General features: G+C 41.5%; 1 protein-coding gene across 1 annotated transcript; it reads right to left on the bottom strand.

Moving 5' to 3' along the window:
• Positions 1-6,638: 6,638 nt before the first annotated feature.
• Positions 6,639-25,774, bottom strand: LOC109870142 (collagen alpha-1(IX) chain). The gene is made up of 25 exons (XM_020460504.2): positions 25,657-25,774; positions 23,708-24,101; positions 23,483-23,560; positions 23,147-23,242; positions 22,837-22,890; positions 20,017-20,070; positions 19,630-19,683; positions 19,485-19,538; positions 19,162-19,215; positions 18,883-18,936; positions 18,730-18,783; positions 16,105-16,158; positions 15,818-15,862; positions 15,670-15,723; positions 15,411-15,464; positions 15,265-15,318; positions 14,919-14,990; positions 14,796-14,831; positions 12,464-12,508; positions 12,297-12,329; positions 11,716-11,862; positions 10,026-10,202; positions 9,278-9,368; positions 8,262-8,339; positions 6,639-7,249 (listed from the first exon to the last, which is right to left on the bottom strand). Exons 1-25 carry the CDS (start codon positions 25,770-25,772, stop codon positions 7,041-7,043), a joined length of 2,211 nt encoding a protein of 736 aa, XP_020316093.2. The 5' UTR covers positions 25,773-25,774; the 3' UTR covers positions 6,639-7,040.
• Positions 25,775-27,050: the final 1,276 nt, after the last annotated feature.

The raw sequence follows: 27,050 nt of genomic DNA, 5'->3' as shown, positions 1-27,050 counted from the left end.
TGTCAAAGTTGTAAACAGAGTGCCCCACAGTGGCGGTGGGGTTATGGTATGGACAGTCATAACCTATGGACAACAAACACAATTTCATTTTATCAATGGCAAGTTGAATGTACAGAGATACTGTGATGAGATCCTGAGGCCCATCACCTCATATTTCAGCATGATAATGCACGGGCCCCATGTCACGAGGATCTGTACACAGTTCCAGGAAGCTGAAAATGTCCCAGTTCTTCCATGGCTGCATACTCACCAGTCATGTCACCCATTGAGCACGTTTGGGATGCTCTGGATCAACATGTACGACAGCCTTTTCCAGTTCCCGCCAATATCCAGCAACTTCACACAGACATTGAGGAGGAGTGTGACAACATTCCACCAGCCACAATCAACAGCCTGATCAACTCTATGTGAAGGAGATAGAGTATGTCGTGCTGCATGAGGCAAATGGTGGTCACACAAGATACTGACTGGTTTTCTGATCCACACCCATATGTTGCATTTATATCCTTTAGTTGAGTATAATTAATGGTCAGTATAGTCACCCTGAAGAAGGGAGTTTATATATGGAGTGCTCGACTCTCTTTATTTTGATCCTTTTCAGTATAATTAATGACATCAATTAGATCATATTATTTTTGGCCTCCCGAGTGGCTCAGTGGTTTAAGGCGCTGCATCGCAGTGCTTGAGGTGTCACTACAGACCTGGGTTTAATCCCAGGCTGTGTCACAACCGGCTGTGACTGGGAGTCCTATAGGGTGGCGCACAATAGGACCAGCGTCGTGAGGGTTTGGCCGGGGGTGCTTTACATGGCTCATTGCGTTCTAGCGCCTCCTTGTGGGCAGGGCGCCTGCAGGCTGCCTTTGGTCATCAGTTCAACGGTGTTTCCTCCGACGCATTGGTGTTGCTGGCTTCCAGGTTAAGCGGGCAGGTGTTAAGGAGTGTGGTTTGACGGGTCATGATTCGGAGGACACATGATTCGACCTTTGCCTCCCCCGAGCCCTTTGAGGGGTTGCTGCGATGAGACAAGATTGGATCTCAATTGGATATCACGAAAAAAGGGGGAAAATATCCCAAAAAAAGATCTAGTAATTTTCCTCAGACATTTTGGAGTCCTTGTACAATAACACAGGTTCATTTAGTTTTGTTGGCTTGTTAATGTAAGATCCACGGAGCCCATTCCAACGGTTCTTTGTGGTTAACTGAGGTCGAAATAAAGCATCTCCCTCTCTTTAAAACTTTATTTCACTACCCTCACTTTGAACCTTACCATAGCAAACCAGCTTCTTTCTGTTGGCACTGAGCATCGGTGGAGCGGTAAGGGTTTATAATTCCATGCAATAAACGGCAATTAACATGATCACTTGTGCGGTTGGCCACAAAGATTCGTGTGATGCGTTGCGCGAGTGATCAGGCTGACGGAGAGACTCCGGAGTGGAATATTAACAAGACTTTCCATGGAGAGAATTGTCCAGGACAGAACAGAACATCCTCTGAACTGAAGGAACACTACAGAACAGAAAGCTGCAGGCCGGGATGCTGCAGGCCTGCATCCACAGCCGAGGTGTCATCAAGAGGATGGGAGAATAGGATGGCCACCTAGGTGGGTCTCTCATATGGAAGGAAAAACCCCCAGACAAGAGCCAGGAAACACACTGTAAAGAAGTACATGGAGACAGATGAGATCCTTATGTGGTCCCCCACAGGACCTGTTTCTGTCTCCATTCACTGGGCCTGGTATTTGTAACAGAGAATAGTACATAGTAATAGCAACCCACAGTGGAGTACAATTCCAGTAAAAATGCTTGAATGTACTGCTTAAGTAGTTTTTGGGGGTTTCTGTACTTTACTTTACGATTCATATTTTTTACAACTTACACTTTTACTTCACTACATTCCTAAAGAATGTGCTTTTTACTCCATACATTTTGAATGCTTAGCAGGATAGGAAAATGGTCCAATTCACACACTTCTCAAGAGAACATACCTGGTCATCTCTACAGCCTCTGATCTTGCGGATTCACTAAACACACATGCTTCATTTGTAAATGATGTCTGAGTGTTGGAGTGTTCCCCTGGCTATCTGTAAATGATGTCTGAGTGTTGGAGTGTGCCCCTGGCTCTCTGTAAATTATGTCTGAGTGTTGGAGTGTGCCCCTGGCTCTCTGTAAATGATGTCTGAGTGTTGGAGTGTTCCCCTGGCTCTATGTAAATAAATAAAAACTTGAATGGTGCCGACTGTTTTGCTTAATATAAGGAATTTGAAATGATTGATAGTTTTACTTAAGTATATTTTAGCAAATACATTTACTTTTGATACTTTTAGTAAAACCAAATACTTTTACTCAAGTAGTATTTTCCTGGGTGGCATTCACTTTGAGTCATTTTCTATTAAGGTATCTTTACTTTTACTCAAGTATGACAATTGGATACTTTTTCCACCAATTGTAACCCATGCTCATGTTAACTTACAAAATAATCATTGTTTTGTTCGTTTTCTAGTGGGTAGATCAGCTTTAATATTGCAGATAGATTGTGGCTTCTATCAATGTAGTTGTCTGCATCATTTCCAATATATTTGTATATCATTTCCAATATTTGTATATATATATTTTGTAAATACAGTATATATATTCCGTTAAATATATATATTTTAAAATATGTATTCCTTATTTATTATTTTCCCCTAACCATACCAGCCCTTCCCTAATTGGAGTAAACTAATGGACAACAACACTTGGGCTTCTACTTCCAGATTATACCTACTATATACATTTTACGGACAGTATATTTTACATTAGTTATCTTTTGTTTGTTTTTAGTTCCAGCCTTCAGCTCCCCTCAACCCCTCCCATCAACCTCTGAACACCATTGGGGTTTCCATTTCAAGCTGCCATATATTTTTCTATATATAGTGGGGAGAAAAGGTATGTGAACCCTTTAGAATTACCCAGAGTTCTGCATATATTGGTCATAAAATGTTATCGGATCTTCATCTAAGTCACAACAGTAGACAAAAACAGTCTGCTTAAACTAATAACACACAAACAATTGTTCATGTATTTTTTTAATACTGTGTAAACATTCACAGTGTGCAGGTTGGAAAAAGAACAGGTTGACCCTACTTTGGCAGCAATAACCTCAACCAAACGTTTTCTGTAGTTGCGGATCAGACCTGCACAACGGTCAGGAGGAATTTTGGACCATTCCTCTTTACAAAACTGTTTCAGTTCCACAATATTCTTGGGATGTCTGGTGTGAACCACTCTCTTGAGGTCATGCCACAGCATCTCAAATCAAATCAAATGTCATTTGTCACATACACATGGTTAGCAGATGTTAATGCGAGTGTATCAGAATGCTTGTGCTTCTAGTTCCGACAATGCATAACCAACGAGTAATCTAACCTAACAATTTCACAACAACTATCTTACACTACAAGTGTAAAGGAATGAAGAATATGTACATAAAAATATATGAGTGAGTGATGGTACAGAACGGCATAGGCAAGATGCAGTTTATGGTATCGAGTACAGTTAATACATATGAGATGAGTAATGTAGGGTATGTAAACATTATATGAAGTGGCATTGTTTAAAGTGGCTAGTGATACATTTTTTTCATAAATTTTTACATTATTAAAGTGGCTGGAGTTGAGTCAGTGTGTTGGCTGCAGCCACTCAATGTTAGTGGTGGCTGTTTAACAGTCTGATGGCCTTGAGATAGAAGCTGTTTCAGTCTCTCGGTCCCTGCTTTGATGCACCTGTACTGACCTCGCCTTCTGGATGATAGCGGGGTGAACAGGCAGTGGCTCGGGTGGTTGCTGTCCTTCATGATCTTTATGGCCTTCCTGTGACATGGGTGGTGTAGGTGTCCTGGAGGGCAGATAGTTTGCCCACGGTGATGCGTTGTGCAGACCTCACTATCTTCTGAAGAGCCTTACGGGCGGAGCAGTTGCCGTACCAGGTGGTGAATCAGCCCGACAGGATGCTCTCGATTGGGCATCTGTAAAAGTTTGTGAGTGCTTTTGGTGACAAGCCAAATTTCTTCAGCCTCCTGAGGTTGAAGAGGACCTGCTGCGCCTTCTTCACCACGCTGTCTGTGTGGGTGGACCAATTCAGTTTGTCAGTGATGTGTACGCCGAGGAACTTAAAACTTACTACCCTCTCCACTGCTGTCCCGTCGATATGGATAGGGGAGTGCTCCCTCTGCTGTTTCCTGAAGTCCACGATCATCTCCTTTGTTTTGTTGACGTTGAGTGTGAGGATATTTTCCTGACACCACACTCCGAGGGCCCTCACCTCCTCCCTGTAGGCCGTCTCGTCGTTGTTGGTAATCAAGCCTACCACTGTAGTGTCATCTGCAAACTTGATGATTGAGTTGGAGGCGTGCGTGGCCACGCAGTCGTGGGTGAACAGGGTGTACAGGAGAGGGCTCAGAACGAACCCTTGTGGGGCTCCAGTGTTGAGGATCAGCGGGGTGGACATGTTGTTACCTACCCTCACCACCTGGGGGCGGCCCGTCAGGAAGTCCAGTACCCAGTTGCACAGGGTGGGGTAGAGACCCAGGGTCTCGAGCTTGATGAGGAGTTTGGAGGGTACTATGGTGGGGTTGAGGTCAGGACTGACTGGGCCACTCTAGGTGTATTTTCTTCTGTTCAAGCCATTCTGTTGTTGATTTACTTTTGCATTTTGGGTTGTTGTCCTGTTGCATCACCTAATTTCTGTTGAGCTTCAATTGGCAGACAGATAGCCTTGCATTCTCCTGCAAAATGGCTTGATAAACTTGGAAATTCATTTTCCATAGAGGCAGCAAAGCAGCCCCAAACCATAATATTCACTGCACCATAGTTTATAGTTGGGATGAGGTTTCGATGTTGGTGTGCTGTGCTGTGCCTTTTTTTCTCCACACATAGTGCTGGGTGTTCCTTCCAAAAAACACAGCTCCAGTTTCATCTGTCCACAGAATATTTTGCCAGTAGCACTGTGGAACATCCAGGTGCCCCTTTTGCGACCTTCAGACGTTCAGCAATGTTTTTTTTGGACAGCAGTGGCTTGTTCCACGGTGTCCTCCCATGAACACCATTTTTGTTTAGTGTTTTACGTATTGTAGACTCGTCAACAGAGATGTTAGCATGTTCCAGAGATTTCTGTAAGTCGTTAGCTGACACTTAGGATTCTTCTTAATCTCATTGAACATTCTGCACTTTGCTCTTGCAGTCATCTTTGCAGGACGGCCACTCCTAGGGAGAGTCGCAACAGTGCTGAACTTTCTCAATTTATAGACAATTTGTCTTACCGTGGACTGAGTTTTACAGATCATTATGTAACCTTTCAAGCTTTATGCAAAGCAACCATTCTTAATCTTAGGTCTTCTGACATCTCTTTTGTTTGAGGCATGGTTCACATCAGGCAATGCTCCTTGTGAATAGCAAAGTCAAATTTTGTGTTTATTTTTTATGGGGCAGGGCAGCTCTAACCAAAATCTCAGATTTTTTCCAACCTACACTGTGAATGTTTAAATGATGTATTCAATATAGACAAGAAAAATACAATAACTTGTGTGTTATTAGTTTAAGCACACTGTGTTCGTCTGTTGTTGTGACTTAGATGAAGATCAGATCAAATCAAATGTTACATAAAATGTATGCAGAAATCCAGATATTTCCAAAGGGTTCATGTACTTGCCACTGTATTTTGATTGTATTTTGCGTATGAGTGAAAGACAGAAGCACATCAAACAGAATTGTTGATAAATTCTCAAACGTGAAAACAGACCTGTTGATGTTGTGGAAGTTATTAGTTTCCGTGTTTGTCTACACTCATAACCATATGTTTCCACTTGAGGTGTACAAGCAAACATCTTGTGAAACATACAGGCAGTGAAAAATCCTTCATTACAGAATAAAAATAAAACGCATGGAACTCATTAATTAAACAAGATAAAGGCCTCAATCTACCAGATATAGAATACTGTCCAGGCCTGAAAGATAAATCAAATAGGCACACAATGTGTACTGTTCTTTATGATTCACATTTTTGCTCCAGATTTTTCCACTACAATAGGTCATTTTGTTGGTTACTTCATAACAAAAAAGCATTGTGCCTTCTGGATAACACCTAAACCCTCTAGAAACAAGGCATAAAAACAGTCAATGTCAGCTTATGGCAACTGATGTTTCACTGTCTGACACAAACTGTTATTAAAGACAGTTGGCTTTACAGCATGCTGCTAGCCATAATAGTGACCATTGGCTAGTAATAGCTGCAAGCCAAAAGAGTAACTGTTGGCTAACTGTAACTGCTAGCAATAACAGCCACTTTTGGGTTACAGCATATTGGCCATATAGTGGCCCTAAACAATGGTGTAACTGATGACAGAGGCTGTCATAAACTGAGGTGGAATAAATGTTAATGTTTTAGGGAATTATTATGCAAGTATCATGTAAGCCTTTTGAGGGAGGCTTTGAGTGTTTTTGGATTCAGGTAGGTAGCATGCCTCGACAGAATTGTGATAAACACTTTGCTGAACAATTTGTTTAATTATGAATTGTACGCTTGATTTTATATTCTGCACAGCTCAATAATATATGGTAATAAAAAATAAACAGTGGAGCAAATGTTGTAGTAAAACAAGTTAGCAATCGTTTTTGGACTTTTATTATAAAGAACAGTGATATTTGAAGACAACTAGGATCAGTTTCAATAAAATGTGTCAAATAAACTTTCATAATTTTTAACAAAAATAATACCGTAGCTATTGGTGTCTTTTTCAAATGAACCATGAGAATGGAGTGTTGTTTTAAGGCCAACAGTACAAGTTTCTACAACAGATTTATTTGAGAAAGTAAAATGGATATCTCAGTCATTCAGGGTGGAGATAGGATGCATATTTACATTGAAGCATTTATTTAGACTTTGATTTGAATACATTTATCTTCTCTCTCCCTAATCCACATCTCCCTAATCCACCTCTCCCCCTCTCCTCCTCTCTCCCTTTATTATTACATCCATGCAGCTTGGTCAAAAATGTCCTCTTTGCCTCTATGGGTGTCTTCTCAACCTCTGGGGTGCATTCTGAGGTGATCCGTTGGTTGTGTTGTTGTTTAGCAGAGCGCACCCAGTGGTCTGACACACGCCTGGGACTCCTCGTAGTCCTGGGTGACCTCTCAGTCCAGGCCGGCCTACATGGCCTCTCTCGCCCTCTTGTCCTGGTGTGCCATTGAAGGCTCTGCCAGGTCTTCCACGTTGGCCTGGTGGATAAAGAAGTGGGTAAAGAATGACTGTGCCTACGAACTACTACACGGCTTTGAGAGTTTGCAGTAGACTTTAAATTGCCTTCCCATCTACTTTTCATTGTAAAAAATAAATAAATGAAATGACGCAACATCTGCTTACCAAGAAACCGGCATCTGTTGTTATATAATGATTGCAATAGAACTGGGCCTGTCAAAGCTGTTGTTATATAATGATTACAATAGAACTGGGCCTGTCAAAGCTGTTGTTATATAATGATTACAATAGAACTGGGCCTGTCAAAGCTGTTGTTATATAATGATTACAATAGAACTGGGCCTGTCAAAGCTGTTGTTATATAATGATTACAATAGAACTGGGCCTGTCAAAGCTGTTGTTATATAATGATTACAATAGAACTGGGCCTGTCAAAGCTGTTGTTATATAATGATTGCAATAGAACTGGGCCTGTCAAAGCTGTTGTTATATAATGATTACAATAGAACTGGGCCTGTCAAAGCTGTTGTTATATAATGATTACAATAGAACTGGGCCTGTCAAAGCTGTTGTTATATAATGATTACAATAGAACTGGGCCTGTCAAAGCTGTTGTTATATAATGATTGCAATAGAACTGGGCCTGTCAAAGCTGTTGTTATATAATGATTACAATAGAACTGGGCCTGTCAAAGCTGTTGTTATATAATGATTGCAATAGAACTGGGCCTGTCAAAGCTGTTGTTATATAATGATTACAATAGAACTGGGCCTGTCAAAGCTGTTGTTATATAATGATTACAATAGAACTGGGCCTGTCAAAGCTGTTGTTATATAATGATTACAATAGAACTGGGCCTGTCAAAGCTGTTGTTATATAATGATTGCAATAGAACTGGGCCTGTCAAAGCTGTTGTTATATAATGATTACAATAGAACTGGGCCCGTCAAAGCTGTTGTTGGATTTCCTTTGCTATGCTGTAAACCATTATTCAGACAATAAAAAGGACGCAGAATGGAATGTTGCATTACCCTTTGGTCCCTGGTCCCCGATGTAGCCAGGTAGGCCATGGCCCTCTGCTCCCTTATCTCCTTGATCTCCTTGATCCCCTAGGAACCAGATACAATGTTTTCACAGCATGAAGGACAACAGGAAAACACATGATATGTACCACCCCTGACAGTGCATGCCCCTGGGACAAAGCTGGTACAGAGGAACAAGCTGTTCATGTTGATTAACAACCATATGTGTTACTGAGATCATCACTGGATAGATGTATAAAAACGCCTTGTAAATATTCTTTGATTTCATTAGTTTGGCTGGGGGAATGTACCATAAGTGTGAAGTCATGCTAGACCCTAAAGCAATGCATTATAATTCCCCACGAGAACATACACAATGCCATACTTAGTTATGTCCAGAGCCATATATACAGTATATAGACAGAGTTGGGTCAGGTTTTAGAACAGCTGCCATGTTAGCACCTTTATTCTTGAAACGTTGGTGATGTGACAATACAATAATGCCTCTGATAGTTCCCTATGAAATGACCCACAGAGATTTGTATTGATTATCATTAGATATAAACTGAACTGTGTTGTCGTGTCAACAAACAATCTGTTTTTACTGGACATCTTCATAGGCTTAGAAAACTATGAGAAATAAACAGCACAGGAAGTGTCAACTATTGCTTAGCAACGGATAAGGAGGAGAAAGTGGCGCCCTCGGAAGGTTTAGACAGAAATCGTATTGGCCCAGCTCTCTCTCTATATATGACTCTGTTAATCTGTGTTAAGTCTGCTCCATTCAACTTTTGGTTGTCATGGTATTTCTTTGCATATTTGTAGGCAATATGAGAACCAGTTATGTGTACTTTTCAACAAATATGTATTGTTGCAGGTCATAGAAACGACTAATCTAAACATACTGTCAAGGTGAACAGCAATGGCTAATATATACAGTAGACATACATTTTCAGATATTGCATCAAAGGAATGCTGAGATCAATTTCGTTCTGGCAGTCATTCATTTGTACAGTATTTCTCACCTGGCTGTCCTTGTTGGCCTGCGTCTCCTACCTCCCCATAGAATCCTGGTTGTCCGATCTCTCCATTCACACCGGCAATACCATCACCACCCTAGAAGCACAACAACCAAAAGACTCTTAAGTGAGGTGAGCTTTGACAGAGATAAAATATGAGATATTTGCATGATAAGGTTATCGAAGGCCAAAACATGGGACAGGAGTATTTTTAGACATTTGTGTCTTTATGAACTTGAAAGACTGTGTGGTTTGAAAATGTTAGTTTAGGAAACCCGAACAGAGTCTGTCTTAATGCTTAATAATTGTGGAAAAGGCTTTCCACTCCAGGGATGCTGGTGAATCCCTCCAAGAACCGATCAACACAGAGCAAGTGCCTCTTCTGCGACTTCTTATTTGTCTTCACGGGAACATGGAAAGTCTGAATGTTTTCATTCCAACCTATACTGCCAAATACTTCAGCTCTCTCACTCCAAGTCCTTCCAATATGTAAGCATTTTACTTGGCCCGGGGAGACACAGAAACATAATAAAGTATGGAGTGTGCACTTCCTGAGCAAAATGACCTACAAATGAATAATCATGGATTCATACAGACAGTGTCTACGTTCAGTTGTTAGAGGATTTCTAATAATAAAAAATCGCACAAGAAATATTCCAGGCATTGACTTTGGGTTTCACACACACGCACACACACATACACACATACACACATACACACACAGCATAGTAACCTCCTAACATATGACACTCACTGGAGGTCCCGGGGGTCCCTTTTGTCCAGAGGGACCGGGGGCACCCAAAGGGACGTCTCCATAGAGTGGGCACACGGCGGCACACGTCCTCTTCACCGAGTTGGCAAAGGTGGACATCTGTTCCAGCACCACTCTCTTGCAGACCTCAATCACGTGTTGTGCGGAGAGGGTTGGGCCCTGTGGAAACAAATCATGACTGCATCCATCACTTGGGACAACGACAACGCGATAAGAAATATGACAGAACAGGAAAGGCTGAGCAAGGCTGGCACAACCAGCAGCATGCAGGACTCTGTTAGGAAATGGGTGGGTGTATGTAATGAACAGTGAGAAAACACAGCCAACAATATTTCGTTTAGGCTCATTATAGATTTACAGCCATACAAAATGCAACCCTTGCTGTGAGTCACACAAAAAAACAATACTAATGAGAAACCATTTACAAGAATTGTCGACACCGCATTGATACCACACATGGTCTAACAACATGTACATCATTCTCCTCTGAATCAAAGTAGAGGAGAGATTGACTGCATCACTACGGGTCTTTGTGAGAGGTATTGACTTGTTAAAGTACCAGACTGTCTGTTTAACTGGTTAACACCCAGCTCAGACACTCATGCATACCCCACAAGACATGCCACCAGAGGTCTCTTCACAGTCTCTAAGTCCAGAACAGAGGCTAGGAAACACATAGTACTACATAGAACCATGACTACATGGAACTCTCTTCCACCTCCGGTAACTCAAGCTAACAGTAACATTATTTTTTTTTTTAAACAGACAAAACAACCACAAAACACAACGCAGACTGTGAAGAGACACACACACACACACACTCTCTAAAATACACCCACACATTATTCTTAGTAATGTAATGTAGTAATGGAGCAATACAAATTTGTATAATGCACAATGTTTTTGTTTTAATGTCATGTTTTATCTCTGTGTGGACCCCAGGAAGAGTAGCTGCTGCCTTGGCAACAGCTAATGGAGATCCTAATCAAATACTAAATTCTAAATATGCCAATTGCTACAACGACTAAGTCTGTCAGAACAGCTTTGATGAGGTTAGGGTGGGGTATCTGTGAAATGTCTTTTATTAAAAAAAACAGAAGATACGTAGCTGGCAGAGGAGGCTGGTGGGAGGAACTATAGAAGCACAGGCTCATTGTAATGGCTGAAATGGAATAAATGGAATAATATCAAACACATCAAACATATGGAAACCTCATGTTTAACTCCATGCCATTGATTCCATTCCAGCCATTACAATGAGCCCATCCTCCTATAGCTCCTCCCACCAGCCTTCTCTGGTAGCTGGCATATTATTGCGATGCAGGTTGGAAATATGGTGGTGTATTTTGATCAGTCAGTGCTACAGTAACATGCACACTGAAGGGTGCCAGTAGTATTGTTCTTTATACAACACAATTGAAAGCAGGTTCCAGTCTCTCTAACGACTAGGCGTTGATGAGTCATCCATTGCATGTGTGACTTTATGTGTTTTACTATGTGAGTCACAGCTGAGTTAAGATAATACTGACTTCGTCCTTCTTTCCATTTCAGACCCAGACAGTCAATAAATAGGCCGACTTTGATTTCAAAGGTTTATATGGCACTCGCCCAAAACAAAGTAAGTTACTTGACCTTTTCAGATCTTGCTGAACATGGCAGTTTCTGTACTTACCGGTGGCCCTGGCGGCCCCTGAAATCCAACTGGTCCTCCATCGCCACGGACCCCCTTTGTTCCGACTGGGCCTGTGCGTCCAGGCTCGCCCCCTGGCCCACGCTTCCCCCGACCACCGTGGGGACCCTGTGCACCCGCGTCTCCAACCTACATCACAGACAGAGCATCAAGGGACATGTTCTGTAATACACACACAAGCTACTGATAGGTATGGTAGTAAGCTGCCCAGGACAACAATCTCGCTCACAGTGCTCATTTGGTAGAGCAACTAGACACAGCATTAAGAGACATTGTGTGCAGGTAGGCTAGCGGTTAAGCACATTGGGCTAGTAACTGAGAGGTCGCTGGTTCAAATCCCAGAGCTGACTAAGTAAATAATGTTCCCTTGAGCAAGGCACTTAACCCTAAATGCTCTGGATAAGAGTGTCTGCTAATATATGTAAAATGTCTCATAAAACAGAAATAAGATATGGCTGTGTAGAAATCCAAATCTTGACTATAACCCATCTTATGCAATGACTGTTTTCTCCATTTTGTTTTATGTGACTATTGTACTACAAAGCAAAGAAACTATATCTTACCTCGCCTTTGGGGCCCTTTTCTCCTTTTTCTCCCTGTGGAAAGAAAGAAATCCCAGAGTGAATGCATTTAGATAACTTGGGCTTCATGACTACTGCTCAAAATGAAGTAGATACAATTGAATATAATGAAATGTGTATATGAAAAAACAAAGCAATAGTATAAGTACCATTTCACCATTGACACCTTGGATCCCTTCAATGCCTATATCTCCCTGGAAGATACAATTGAAACAAAACTTGATTAGAATGGCCTGACATCTTTTTCACAGGCTGTCTGTCTGTCTGTCTGAACATGTAGTCCTCGTGGACTGAAGCACAGCATTTCCTTTGACTCTAATTTATTTGATGTTTAGGACAGCGTTTATCTCACATCCATTCATCACCACTAGTCTTTGATGGCCCGCAAATATTTGCTTTCTTCTTCTTCTTCTCATCCAAGAGCAGGATGTGTGTGTGTGTAGTCAGGATGTGTGTGTGTGTGTGTGTGTGTGTGTGTGTGTGTGTGTGTGTGTGTGTGTGTGTGTGTGTGTGTGTGTGTGTGTGTGTGTGTGGTGAATGTGTCTCCAGAGTCCTTTGCCTCTGTCCTGATGGATGGCAAATGTCAAATGAACATGTACTTCAGAAATACTGCAAAAACTACTTTGGTTTATAGGGGACCTAATGTTCCAACATGCTCTATGCTTTTAACAGCAGGCCACTCCGTGTCTCCCTTTAGACTATGTATCCATGTGTCTATGGGGCGGCAGGTAGCCTAGCGGTTAAGAGCGTTGGGCCAGTAACCAAAAGGTTGCTGGTTCCAATCCCTGAGCTGACTATGTGAAAAATCTATCACTTCTGTACATGGATCTGCTTAAATGTATTCGTCTGCATAAAATAATTCTCTGTATTTGTCTGATGTCTAACTCTATTTACTGGTACTGTTAGATGTTTTATTTTTTATTAAGCATGATTGAGGTTGTGTGTATCATAACATGATTCAGACTTTCGAGAAAAAGGTTTGTACAAATAATGATTTACATCTTATAATCCATTGATACATTTCCTAATCCGTTGAGCCTGTTCAGCGCTCTTAAAGCCAGCACGAAAGGCTCTTGAAATAGGTTGTATTCTGATTTTGAGAGCTGACACTGTAAGGAGAACAGAGAAGCCCATGGTTTTACTCACACACACTTTGTAGTCTGACGCCACTACGAGCCAACTAATGATGCAGCCAACATGGAGTGATGCTACGCACTGCAGTACAGTGGGGATTGTCTCACAGCAGACAAGATCAAACCTCAAAAACGAGTTGAAAGTCAGATGTTTGATCTAACTACATCAGGGGTTCTATGGAATGGGAGACTGTGGTTTAACACTGTGAAAAATGTTTCCTAATGCATAAAAAGACGCATTGATTATATAACGAATAACACACATGTAATTGAGAGGATTGTAAGATAAACATCCTGAAAACACCTATAACAGGTCCCATCCAGACCACATAGTACAAAGCAAGCTTTGAGTTTGGTATCAGCAGCCAATTAAATAGCTAGAACAGACTGTGAACAGACTCCTGGGGGAAGTTTAGCACCAACGTTAACTTCCGGTCCAGATGGGGAGAGAATAGGATATTCTGGATGAAGAGCCAAGGCTCTGGGAAAGCCAATGTGTCACAGCTAGTGAACATGCCACGAGAGAACAGGATATCCAATCAGGTGGGGAGAACTAAGTGAATCGTCCACTTGTTTGTTTGTTCCACCCTGGTTATGAGGGTTGACATGGGGTTGTTGACAGGTGAATGGGGGGGTAGTGGGCTACAGAAGATCTCTCAGTGGTGACACATGAAACCACAAGAACTGGCAGCAGTAACCTAGCCAGTGTATCAGGCTGCTCTGTAAAATGACCAGAAAGGACAGGTCATATATTTTGTCTGTGTACATCTCTGGATATTGCTCTAGTGCAGCGATTGGCAAAAGGCGTCCCTCCAGTGATTTTTGTTCTTCAAATAGGGGGATTAGTTTGCTCAGAAAGACTGTAAAATCACCAGGAATTTGGATAAAATGAGTTTAATTTAGCAAATATGTTCCGAAGTAATCCCATGTATAAAATGAAATGGCTTAGTTGTTGTCTTACTGTAGATGTGGACTCCGGACCATCCGCTCCTCCAAAAATCATCTGCGGCTGAATCGAGTTGACTACCCCTAGGCTAGTGTTTAATCTGACCTCTTTGTGACTGTTTGGTAATAGTCGGAAAGTCTCATTATCAAGTCAGTTCATTTCGAAGATGTGCTTTTATGTAAAATTCTGAAGAACGTCATCCGAACTCACGGGCACTTATATAGGTATTGGTCCCAGTTCCACCTTAGCTTTGATATCACAGACAATGTAATGTTATTGAGGTGTAGACTCTTGACTAATTAATGTCTTGACACTTGACTTCATTAATCAAGTCCTAACACACTTCATTACTCGCTACATGTTGCTCTTCTAGCAGTATAGTAGGTGAATAAAGTTGATTACCTTGGGGCCTGGCCGGCCAGCTACTCCCACATGCCCCTGTTCGAGAAACAACATATTTTAGTGGTTTGGAGAGAATTAACTTATATTTCAAAGAGTTTACAAAGAGTCATCCGGAACACTCACGACAGGTCCTGGGGGTCCAATAAATCCGGGTCTTCCTGGCTTTGCTGCTGATCCTTTATAACCTCTGGGGCCCTGGAGAGAGAAACATGTCTTACATTTAGCAGAGGGACTACTTTCTTTTTTCTTAAAGGGAAACTCCACTCAAAAAACAATATTTTGGTATTTTTTTCATCAGTGCACTGTACAGTCCCAAAATACATTCCCAAAATACATTCCCAAAATATTTTGCATGTCAGCAGTCAAGTTTTCAAGATATTGGACTTTGAAGAAGTAAAGTGTCACCGGCCGCATCATCATGGCTCCATAAAGTGAGACGTGTGAAGATGTGAAAGCCAACTGTACTTACCGTTTGGCCTTGAGGCCCCATCTCCCCTGCCGGCCCCAGCATTCCTTTCTCTCCCTGTTGAGGGTAAAACCCATATACCTTATATTTCCATATAATATTCAAACTAATGAAAAATGATTGTTTGTTTCATGAGATAGTTCTGTTACCATTATTCCGAATTGTCCGTTTCTGCCCTCGGGGCCCTGGGGTCCTTGGTAAGCCTTGAGAAGGGACGGAGGATAGCACAGATCAGATAAAGACAATAGATAGGGTCCACATTCATCGTGCCTCATACGGATGTCCTAAATGTACACCATACACAAGTTCAAAGCATTAGGCGCTTTGGATAAAAGCTAAATGGCATTTATTAGTTATATTATTGCTAGAGTAAACAGAAACATGGATGCTAAAAGACAGTGAACCTACCTCTATTCCCATGTCCCCATCTCTCCCGGGCAAACCAGGATCTCCTATAATGCCCTGTGGAGATATGTTGTTATTGATGTTACTAAAAGTTTGCCCATGCTTGTTCATCTCTGAGATTGAAATGTAAATTTCAGTCAGAATAATTAACCTTTTGTCCAATGGTGCCATATCTTCCTTTTGATCCTTGGGTTCCCTGGTGTTGACAAACAAGTTGAGTAATGAGACTGTTGTTATCACTGATATATATATATATATATATATATAGGTATTCCCTTCCCAAATATATATATATATATTTGTAATTTAAGTCATGTGCGTCTTTGTATACTGCATATGCTGTAAATATATATTGTTGTTGTTGGTGAACAATGTACAGTGGAGGAGGAACTGTTTGCATGTTTAGAAATGAGAGACGCGATTAGGTGCCATACGTACAGGTTTTCCCTTTTCCCCAGCAACTCCTGACTCTCCAGGATCACCTACAACACCCTGCCAAGACAACGTAAAGACAAACCACATGTTTATTCTGTTTCACTGAAATGAGACCAACTTTCCTTTCAATTTGTTCCTGCTTGTTGTGACCGGAGATGTTTTAATGTTTCACTAAGGACGTCTACATCTACAGTGGAATTAGGAGACATTTGAAGGATAGTCCTTGCCTTGTAAGCTGACCTGCAGATGGTCCTCCCTCTAGGAAATCACTAGGGTTGAAAGTGCTACCGTTACTAACCCAATTTGTTGTGTTGCTATGGTTTGCATACTTAAAACTAATCCCAAACCTGGCCACAGGTACTAATGTTGTTTGTGGAAAGAGCCGAAGTGCCAAAACATATCTTTCCGCCATGGCCTCGTCGCAACATAAAATTGTATTAATTTCTCTGTGTGCGTGCATGAAGGCTTGGCAGGTGGCAGAAAGTGAATTTACAATTGGTTTATGGGTTGTAGAGTGTTAATTTAATCAAAAACTAGTGAATAGAGACTAAAATATTAGTCAAACACCTGTTTTACAGGGACAATTGACGAGACTATAACTGACTAAATAGACCCTGAAAAACTGTTGACTAAAATGAGATAAGACAAAAATGATCTCTGTTCCTAAAATCTGACAACTAAGTGGACTGGACAAGAGTATTTGGAGAGAATGAGAGCTTTCAGTGATAAGCACTATTAATGACATTGAGCAGGAGCTAATGACTGTTTCAGCCAGTGATGTGGTTGAGTCACTAAACCTCGAGTCCGAATCGAGTCCCAAGTCCACCAATGAATTGAGCCAACATTAATTCCTTATTCAACATGTCAGAGAGACATATTTGTTCTACATAGCATATTTCTATCTGAATGTTCCAAAATGTTAGCTATAGCTAGCTATGAGGTGACATGACTGGACAAGGTGTAGCCTAAACAAATGGTTAATGGTCTGGTTCGCAAGTAGCCTAGTTTTATAACAGCCTGAAATATGCGTTATGAATGTGAAACGCGGCCCGCAAATGCTCGATATAAAGAGAAAAACGCAGTGGCATGTCTTTTGAACAGTAGCCTAAGGGCTAGAATCAAGCAACATTCTCTGAGGAGAAGAGGAAGACTTGGCTACGTTGGCTACAGAACATGTATATAAAACATTTGTGGGAAAAGTGGGAGGTTTGAGCGAGACTACAAATTCAAAGACGGCCTACTTTTCTATACTCAAGGGAGAGAAAAACATAGACATTGTATGAGTCTGTTTGTTTTGTATGTAATATCTATGTAGCCTGAATTAATAATTTACATGGCCATTGTTACATATTCTTATGTGTGTCCTATTTCTGCTGTTGGGAAGGGAATAGGATGGTGATATGGTTAAATCTCTGTTGGTAAGACAAGGCTATGTGTGTTTGTGCACATGGAAATCCGGGATTTATGTTTACTATAGGCATAGCTGCAGGAAGTAGCAGGGCTGAGAAATAAATCATAATAATACATATATATATTGAAAAATATATACTTTCTTCACAAAAGTAGTGCCCTGGGCCTTTAATAGTCCTGTATTAGCAGACCAATATTTCCGTCTGCAGCACCAGCGCTGGCAAAAAAGATTGTCCACCCCACCAAACTACTTCCCGCGGCTATGACTATAGGTTAATAGGACAATACAAATGTGATGTTTTAGTCAAAATGACTAACAGGCTGACTACACCGCTGACTACACAAAATATATTTAGAAATCTATGTTATTCAATTATTGCACCCACATGGCTCGCGTGCGCCAACGAGCGTCTGCGTTGCCAAGGGCTAAAATAGAACTCAGTTCTATTTCTGACACAGATCGCGCTGCAAGTCCTGCCTCTCCCATCTCCTCATTGGTTTATAGAAGCAGGTACCCACGTGCCATCTCCTCATTGATTATACCCACGTGGCTGACTGAAAGATGAACGAAGTCAAATGCACCTAATTTATGAAAGTTGCCAATCGCAATATAAAGTCAAGAAAAAGCCTGGAAGGAAGAGAGATGACCTGAAATGATTCGGTTGACCTTTTAATGTGTAGATTAATTGGCGGAGTAGAGGACCTTGTGCATTTCAGGTAAAGTAAGAACTCAATGTTTGTATCCCAGGACAAATTAGCTAGCAACAGCAAGCTAGCTAATCAGGTCAAATTAGCTAGCAACTGGAAGCTAGCTAATCAGGTCAAATTAGCTAGCAACTGGAAGCTAGCTAATCAGGTCAAATTAGCTAGCAACAGCAAGCTAGCTAATCAGGTCAAATTAGCTAGCAACTGGAAGCTAGCTAGCTAAATTGCCATACATTTTTAATGCTTTTCGACCTGTCCCCAAATTAATGTCATTGTTTCAGAGTTTGTTTTGATATTTTAACCTGTGTGTCCTGATCGCGTTTGGTGTGGGGGGGACAAAATACATTTATGCACGATGGCGCAGGCGCACTGCCGGTTTGGGTTCCGTGAAAGACTAGAGTAAATCTAAAAAAGTGTGCCAAAATGAACACTGGGTTGTAGATCCAGTATTATTATTATTATTATTACAAGTGGGGTTTGGTGTGAACATGTGTGATGTGGCTCTTAACGTACCTGCTTTCCCTGTGGCCCAGGAGGTCCTTCAACACCGGAGGCCCCTTCTTCTCCCTACAAACAATACAAGCATAAAATGTTATTGAAAATGTAATAATTCATAGGAGAGAACATGGAAAAATAAGAGTTTCTGGTGGATAAAATGATGTTCACCTTCACTCCTGTATATCCTGGAATTCCTTCATATCCAAGTGGACCTGGATCACCCTTCAAGAAGACAGAGAAGTTAGTCAATGATGATAAAACCAATGACAATTGGGATTGATCACTAGTATACTGCAATTATGGCTGCGTTTACACAGGCAGTCCAATTTTGATATTTTTGGTAAAAGAGCTGACCTGATTGGTCAAAAGACACAATTTGTGGAAAAAAAATCAGAATTGGGCTGCCTGTCTAAAATAAGCCTGTCTCCCATCTTTAGAAAGACATACCGTTTCTCCTTGTACTCCGGTCTCACCCAGCTCTCCAGGTGACCCCTGAGTTCCCTGGAATCATTATTAAAACATTAAAATGAGACCCTCTTAATCTTCTATTAAATAGAACAAGCACCGCACTCAGAAAAATAACACACTCATGAAAAGTTAAAAATGTGTTACTTTTCAACTTGACTACATATGCTAAGAGCCATATGTATTCTATATACAGTACATGTATGGTTCTGCAATGTGCACAATGATGCGTTTAACACACCTAATGGAAGCCTATGGGATTTGAAGAGACCCTATCATCCATTTCGAAGGACAACACAACCTACCTTGAAGCCCCCGGCGCCATCTAATCCCTTCAGACCTTTGGGACCTCTGTCGCCCTGAAACACAGTAGCTCGTTAGCACTAATCTGCACCGTGACACCAGAGACCAGCTAAAGAGATTATGGATATGTGTCTGAGGGTGGATTACATCAAGGCCGTGAAGTCCTCTCATCCCCTTGTTCCCGCTGATTCCTGCGATGCCCTGAGGGAGACAAGTTGTTGTTATTCACAGTGAATACACACACACACACGATAACATATGCACTATACACACACATACAGTACACATGGATTTAATACTGTAGATATGTGGCAGTGGTGGAGTAGGGGCCTGAGGTCACACAGTGTGTTGTGAAATCTATGAATGTATTGTAATGTTTTTAAAATTGTTTAAACTGCCTTAATTTTGCTGGACCCCAGGAAGTGAATCAGCAGCTAATGGAGATCCATAATAAATACAAATACACATTTTTTCTGACAACTCAACTCGACAGATACAGATCTGATACAGGTCGGGTCAGATGTCGTGTCTTACCTTAGGGCCTGGCTCTCCAATGTGGCCATAGTCACCTGTCTGTCCCATACCTCCCTGCAACAGAAGAGAAGTTTGAATTAGGTACAGAAGTGACTTGTGGAGGGAGACATTGTGAGGTGTATAGCAGGTGGAAAACCAGATTAGCCAAGATACATCAAAAATATGTAATTCTAGTCAAATGTGCTCTCGCATCATGTAGGACACAGAAGCTCAGCACAGGGACTTTCCTATTTTTCAGTTTCACACAGTGTTCATGTAAAAGCATAAGACTGAACTTAATTAGATGTGAAATAATCAATTATGTCATGGTTGAACTAGAGCAACGTCTCCCAGCTGTCCATTGTGACCGTTATGCAGTAGTCTTGGCCGGCGGAATGTGTCTCTGACTGATGCTATAAACAGATTAGACACTGGATCAACACATTGGAGTTTCCCAATCTGTCAAGTGTGTGGGCATCACAGTAAGGTATATGCATTTCATTGTGGCCTTCAAATGGAACATACTATTTATATCCAAGCGCTTGAAGCTATGACAGTAACCATAACATTTCCTTGAAGGAGGAAATCTGAACATGGCTATTAGGGGATCCAAGTAATACATGATGATCGTAATGATGTGTCAAATGTTTACTTTAGACCGAAGATCTTATTAGTGAGCGACAGGCTGAGCCACTGAAACACGGAGTTAGTGTTAACACGATGTAGGCCACATTTTATGACCCGAGGAAAGATGTGTCTTAGTTAAGGGAAAATTGAAACATTTATTCTGTTAGTGTTTCCACACAAATTTCCACATCCTCACTCATATAAGACAACGTGTTGGCCTATGAATTGGGGATATTCCACTTAGTAAACCAACACCGTTGAACAATACCAAAAGTCCTCTGTGCCATGGCACTAGTTTATTTAACCATTTCACCTCTGACCACTCTATGTCAGCTGCTAAGAGGCTAACCTTGGAGACGATAGACGCTTTATCCAGGAGCATGACCATGAACTTTACAACTTTACAGTTTAAAAAAAAAGCAATTAGTGTGTAGCAGGGGACTAGTGGAAGGACCACCCACCGGGACTGACAGTACATATAAATCTGAGCCAGGAAATGCCCTCCTCAGGCGCCAACGGAGGTGGCAGTAAACTTGGTTGTTCTCTGTGACTTACGTACTGGCAGGAGGTGAGGGCTCCACTGAGTCTGAGAAGACAGATTTTGGCCCCCAACTGAGCTCCATAAACAGCTTGTCCCCCTCATCCGCCTGTCTGTGAGTGAGTACCCAGCATGGCCATTTGTGTGTGTCTGTGAGTGAGTACCCAGCATGGCCATTTGTGTGTGTCTGCGTGTGTGTGTGTGTCTGTGAGTGAGTACCCAGCATGGCCATTTGTGTGTGTCTGTGTGTGTATGCGTGTGTGTGTGTGTGTGTGTGTGTGTGCTTTGAGTAGTATATGGACAATTTTTACCCAGAGTCTCTCCAGCCGAAAGGGCATGTTATATGCCAAGCCAACAACTCATTTCTCATGTACAAGACAAGTCGTCTGTCTTTGAAGACCCAATAGAAGCCCTGCACACTATTAGTCACATGTTCTCTATTCTCTGAGTTGTGGTCCCAGCATACCACCAAGAGCTGGAGCTGCTACATCAAAGAGGTAAATTAGTCTTACAGATGTAGGATCTTTATTTGATCACCCTGTTGCATGACAACCTTCCTGCAATGCAGGACATTTTTAACATGTAGTTTCTTGGTTTAAAAAGGCTTCTGAATTTTGTCATTTCCACTTTGACATTTCAGACTTGATTTTCCCTTCCGATTAAATGTATAAACCTCTACAAAAATGTCCATGAATTATAATTATCATAATAATTTACATTTCCTGTTGCTGCATGATTATTTTCCTGCTGTAGCAAACGGGTTCAAATGAAGATCCTACACCTGTAACTCAGCCTCAAATGGAACTAATCATGTCTACTGCCTGAAGCCTATAAGCAGGGAGGGTTATGTTCACATGGTCAACCATGTAATTGAATCCTGATGCAGTGAGTATGCCATATCCTTTAATTAAACTGCTTAGTAAACATGTTGTCCTCTGTTCTGCGCTGAATGGTTGTCTATTGTATTTTAAGAGGTGTTCTGTACTCAACTCTCTCCACTTTTCTGACAATGACAAAGCATTTTTCCTTGAGCGCTGAGTGTTATGTATATGAAGGGCAGTAGAATGATGCTAATGACTATGATGACTGTGATGACGATGAAGATGAAATGATGACGAAACAAGGATTCACATGTATGAGAACATAACATACCACTATAATAAGTAATACAACATTCATTATTAGAATATTACTCAACTGACTGCTTTCACTGGCTGAGGATTTGTCAAATTCAGATTCATTATATTAAGTATGAATCTCTTAATGTTAAAGTGAAACCAGACAGTCTATGATGGTTTGCCAAGTGATATGATCTCTTCCACTTTACGTCCATTGTCGTGCGGTGTCCCCTGTTTCAGCTTCTGTTCCCATCGTGCCGTCTCTCAGTTATGTTTCCATTGTATTTTCCACAACTTCACTGCTGTCCCGCAAGCAGGGGTTTTCCTATTTCATTCACACGCAGTTCAATTTAACTCTTTACACTGAACCAACCTCTGTAGTCAATCTGGGGTCTATAGCCCAACATCCAAATGTCTGTCACTGTCAAATCCACAACACCAAAAGAGTGCATACATTCTGAATGACAATTAGCACTCATTATTGTTCTAAGTTGTTGACCCTCACGAAACAGAGTTCAACTTAACACTATAGTGAGAATTGTGCTGTAATGCCCTTACCCAGTTGCCTAGTCTTCCTGGCTCTCCTGTGTTGCCTGGGAGACCTCTATGACCCTGCAGAAGGAGACATACAGTTGGAGTAGTTAGCATTAGCCTGGACCGCAACCCAGCCATGCCAAGTTGGCTCTCCAGCCTGGTCCAATGCTGTATGTGCTGTAACCAACTCATTTATCTATCATTGCCAATGAACGAACACAGAGGAGTTGGCTAACAGCAGACCGAACAGACTAGACCACCAGGCTAAAGGCTCTCAGCTCATTATTCAAAGCAGAGGTGCTGTTATGGGAACTGTAATGGGCTTAGTAGTCACCTTCGGTCCTGGGGGTCCCTGGTTGCCAGGCTGTCCGTGCATACACTTACAGGTGGCCCTTCCTGCTGTCAGGCCAATCTCAGCATGCCCGCCACACTAAACAGAATAGAATAGCAGAGAACTTGACTAGTCAGTCCATCTGCAGAGACAGAAATTGTTATTCTGCCCTGTTCACCACTCCCTAGAGACAACACATGAACACACAACACACATTTGGGAGAACATAGTCACTGCTATGGGAGACAATGGGAAAAGTGGCTGGATTTAAAGACACACTGTACTGTACATATCTGTCACTGACGAACATGAACCTGCTGGAAGTCACACCCAACTCACCACACTGGAGAGCTCACAGCAGCCTTCTGAGTAGGCCTTCTCTGGATCACAGGACACATCCATCTGCTGGAGGTCTACCTACAGTTCCAGGACACAAGACATTGTGGTCAGTGAGCTTTCATATGAACGCTGAATTGACCATGGAGCATTGATCAATTCATAGACACAACTGCAAAATACTGTAGGAAACCCAGCATGATTTGGTTTGAACAGCACAGAACTTACTGAGGCGGAGCGATCTCCCACAGCCCTCTTCACGATAGAGGTGTAACCCTGGCGGATGACGGGTCTAGGATCACCGATGGGCTCCACGCTCACCTCCTCGCAGTCCACCAGCAACTTGACCTTATCGGCCTTGACCTGCAGCGCCAGCTTGTGCCACTCTCCATCAAACAGCTTGTCCACCCGGTGGAAGGTGCGTAGCATCTGGGTGCCATGGGGGCTGGTGTAGAAGAAGTCCAGAGAGCGTGTATCACCCTGAAAACGGAGGCCCACCTGTTCACGTCCATCGGGGTCGCTGACCTGCCACAAGTTCCAGGACCTCTTGGCGGTGTCCTTCGTCACCTTAAATGTGGCAATGACGGAGTAGTCGGAGGGCAGGCCATCGGGGTACACATCGCTGTGGCACGACAATCATGGGGTTTTAGGAGACACTTAATATAGTTGAAAACAATACATCATATTTTCATGCAGAACAAGCACTGGCATTTGTTGTGTAATTGTATTTAGAATAAAATGATCAAATACTTTTGAAACAACAGAATCAGTGTTTCACAAGCTTAAGGTTGGATGCCTTATCCCACTGCTTTTCAACTTCTGCTTGTAGTTTCAAAGCACCCCCCACCCTAGTTGGAAAATGAAGCTCATTCAACCTACCATTAATGTTTTCAATCACAACAGGCCTGTTGCACAACCTAATTGTATATACCCTCTTCTCTCCCTCTCTGGCTTCCTGTCAGGGCAAATCATTCCTGTTGGCTTTTTGATGCTGTACTTTCTATTTGATGTACAGTAACACACTTCTGCTACTCAATATAAACATTTCTTAGTTGTCAGGCATCGAAGGTTCATTGAGGACAGCTTTGCTGGCTACAACACAGAGAAGGAAAATACAGATGAACTACTGATGTTCAGTGCCTCCCAGCAACGAGGAGACAGACAGCATAAATAACAAAACAAACAGCTGAGTGTGTAGCATATCTATGCCAAGAAAGTGTCAATCAGGGTTTGAGGATAGTTGGGGAAAATCCTTGCCTTTTCCAATTGAACAATGATGTATTTATTTTCAAAGGAAACCCTGGATGATAGGCTGATACACTAATATGACTCATAATGCGTTTTGACTAACAGCACGTCATTATGCTAATCGACAAAGAATCAACTGCTATATTCATCCATTGTGATGACAATGAAATTCCAGTGGGGTTCCACCAGCTGTCCATTGGTGACGATCAAGTGATGAAGCAAATGCAAATGTTGAGGTTTTTCGTGCCGGAGAGGAAATCACATTTCTTGTTTGAAGGTGGGCATAATTACATTGAGTGGAAAAACGGAGGAAACCCCACTGGCAAAGAGGCCGAGAAGAAATGATACACATCGCTATTAGATCTCTCATTTGGGTGCATGCTCTTAGCTCACTTTGGCTAGCTCACATCCGAGGAAAGTAGGAAACCTTAAGATAAACATCATTATTCACCATCAGTGAGGAGAATTGACAAAGTCTGGACTTTTTTTTTAATCACATATTGATGGAGGAAGAGCACCCGGATCTCCTTAAGGAGGGTTCAACATACTGGACGTTGCAGATAGAAACACTATGAATAGAGCTAATGTGATGACTTTATCTACATGTTAGTGACACATGTCTATTCTATAACAACAAGTTCCACAATGTTGTGCCCTAGTAGATGCACCCCTGGTCTATTGCAGGCCTGTGTGTTCAGTTTGAATATCTGGGAAATTCTGCTCCGGACCACTTTGGAAACACTTTGGAAACACTTTGGAAACACTTTGGAAACACTTTGGAAACAAGTGTTTTCCTGTGTTATCATGTTTAACTGTTATCCTCTGAGATTGAAATGCACATCTTAACATACGTTTTATTTTTTAACCTCATCATCAAATTCCAGTCTATTCAAATCCATTTGGCTTCACTGTGTGAGTGCAGACAGTACCTCATGGTTTTGCGTAGGTGGATGGCAGGGTTCACACGGTAGGCCACTGAATCAGGTTCAGATCCAACCACTTTCCTCACCCCTCTGGACTTAGATACACGGAACTCCTCTAGCATGTCATAACCTCAGAGTAAAAACACACAGCTCAGTGTTTCACCAATGTGATGTTCAAAGGTTTGAGGATTAAAGTAAGACAATGAATGAGGAGGATCTGGATGAAACACATACTTTAAAAAGTCACACATTAGGTTACACAGTGCAGTGGGGGTGGGCATGTGGAAGGACTGGAAAGTTGAATAAATCAAAAATATATCTATATGATCAATCAAACAATGGTTATTGGTATTCATGTTACTGGTATTCATGTTATTGGTATTCATGTTACTGGTATTCAACAGCAGCAAACTTTGTCAATCTAATGTTTTGTGAAATAGTTATTTGTTCAATCAGTGTTGATTTGCAGTAACTGTCACTTAGAACAGTATAATTGATGACTCACTACAAAAGGACATTACACTTGGCACAACATGAATTTAGTTGACTATTATGACAATCACTCCCACAGTTTAAGAGTGTCATCATAGAGATCCTATTAAATTATTTGAAGTCCTAATTCTATGGGTGTCATTTCATTCAGAAAAAGTGAAGTCTGGATGTTTTTGTGACATTACAATGATGTCAGTTAGGGTTGGTAGTGATACATTCTGTTAAGGCTAATTCACAGACTGACTGCAGGAAATACTCAAGAAGGGAAGGATGTGTGTTCTTCTGAGAGTGCAATGGTTTTATGTGCCAGTGCTGCTGCCTGCTGGTTATGCAAGAGATAGAGGATCAAATGATATTGCATTGCATGGACCACTGTTCATAAGTTCCTGCACCTACCAACTTTGCCAACATCAGACAGAAAGAAAACATAGACACAGTCTTGAGAAAAGCTGTAAATCAATCAACCAATATTACTAGACGCTCAATAAACAGGAAAGGAAATATCTTATGGTAGGGCCTACTTACTTGGTAACTCCTGGCATTTGGTCAATCCAATGAGAGCTAGAAGCACTGGGAAAACCAGCATCTCTTTGAAGGCTGGCATTTTGAAAATGTGATGTGTCAGGGATTATATGTGCCTACAAAAGTACAACAAGAGAAACTATAATAGAATTGAAATGTTTGCCATTTTTCCCAATTAACTTATAGTGAGGAACAGTGCACTGACTGATTTACTATATGTAGATTTAGGCCAATCAAATAAAATAAATAAATAAATAAAAACTCAACAATAAACGTCAATAATAGAAAATAACAGCAATATTTTGATTCTAGGATACATTTGGACTACATATAACCACAATAATACCCATCATGTCAATCACATATTTTACAGGTTTATGCAGGAC

The sequence above is a fragment of the Oncorhynchus kisutch genome, linkage group LG25 (assembly GCF_002021735.2).
Source record: "Oncorhynchus kisutch isolate 150728-3 linkage group LG25, Okis_V2, whole genome shotgun sequence".
NCBI lineage: Eukaryota > Metazoa > Chordata > Actinopteri > Salmoniformes > Salmonidae > Oncorhynchus > Oncorhynchus kisutch.
Note: the sequence above shows the minus strand (reverse complement) of the source record. Positions and strands in the feature narration are given on the sequence as shown.

Bases quoted from the DNA above. Each gene is read 5' to 3' on its own strand.
- LOC109870142 (XM_020460504.2), bottom strand. From the start codon at position 25,772: ATGCTAGAGGAGTTCCGTGTATCTAAGTCCAGAGGGGTGAGGAAAGTG. The intron at 11,863-12,296 runs GTAAGATATAGT...TCTGTGATGTAG, and splicing joins AAAAGGGCCCCAAAGGCGAG to GTTGGAGACGCGGGTGCACA. The intron at 10,203-11,715 runs GTAAGTACAGAA...TTGTTTCCACAG, and splicing joins AGGGGCCGCCAGGGCCACCG to GGCCCAACCCTCTCCGCACA.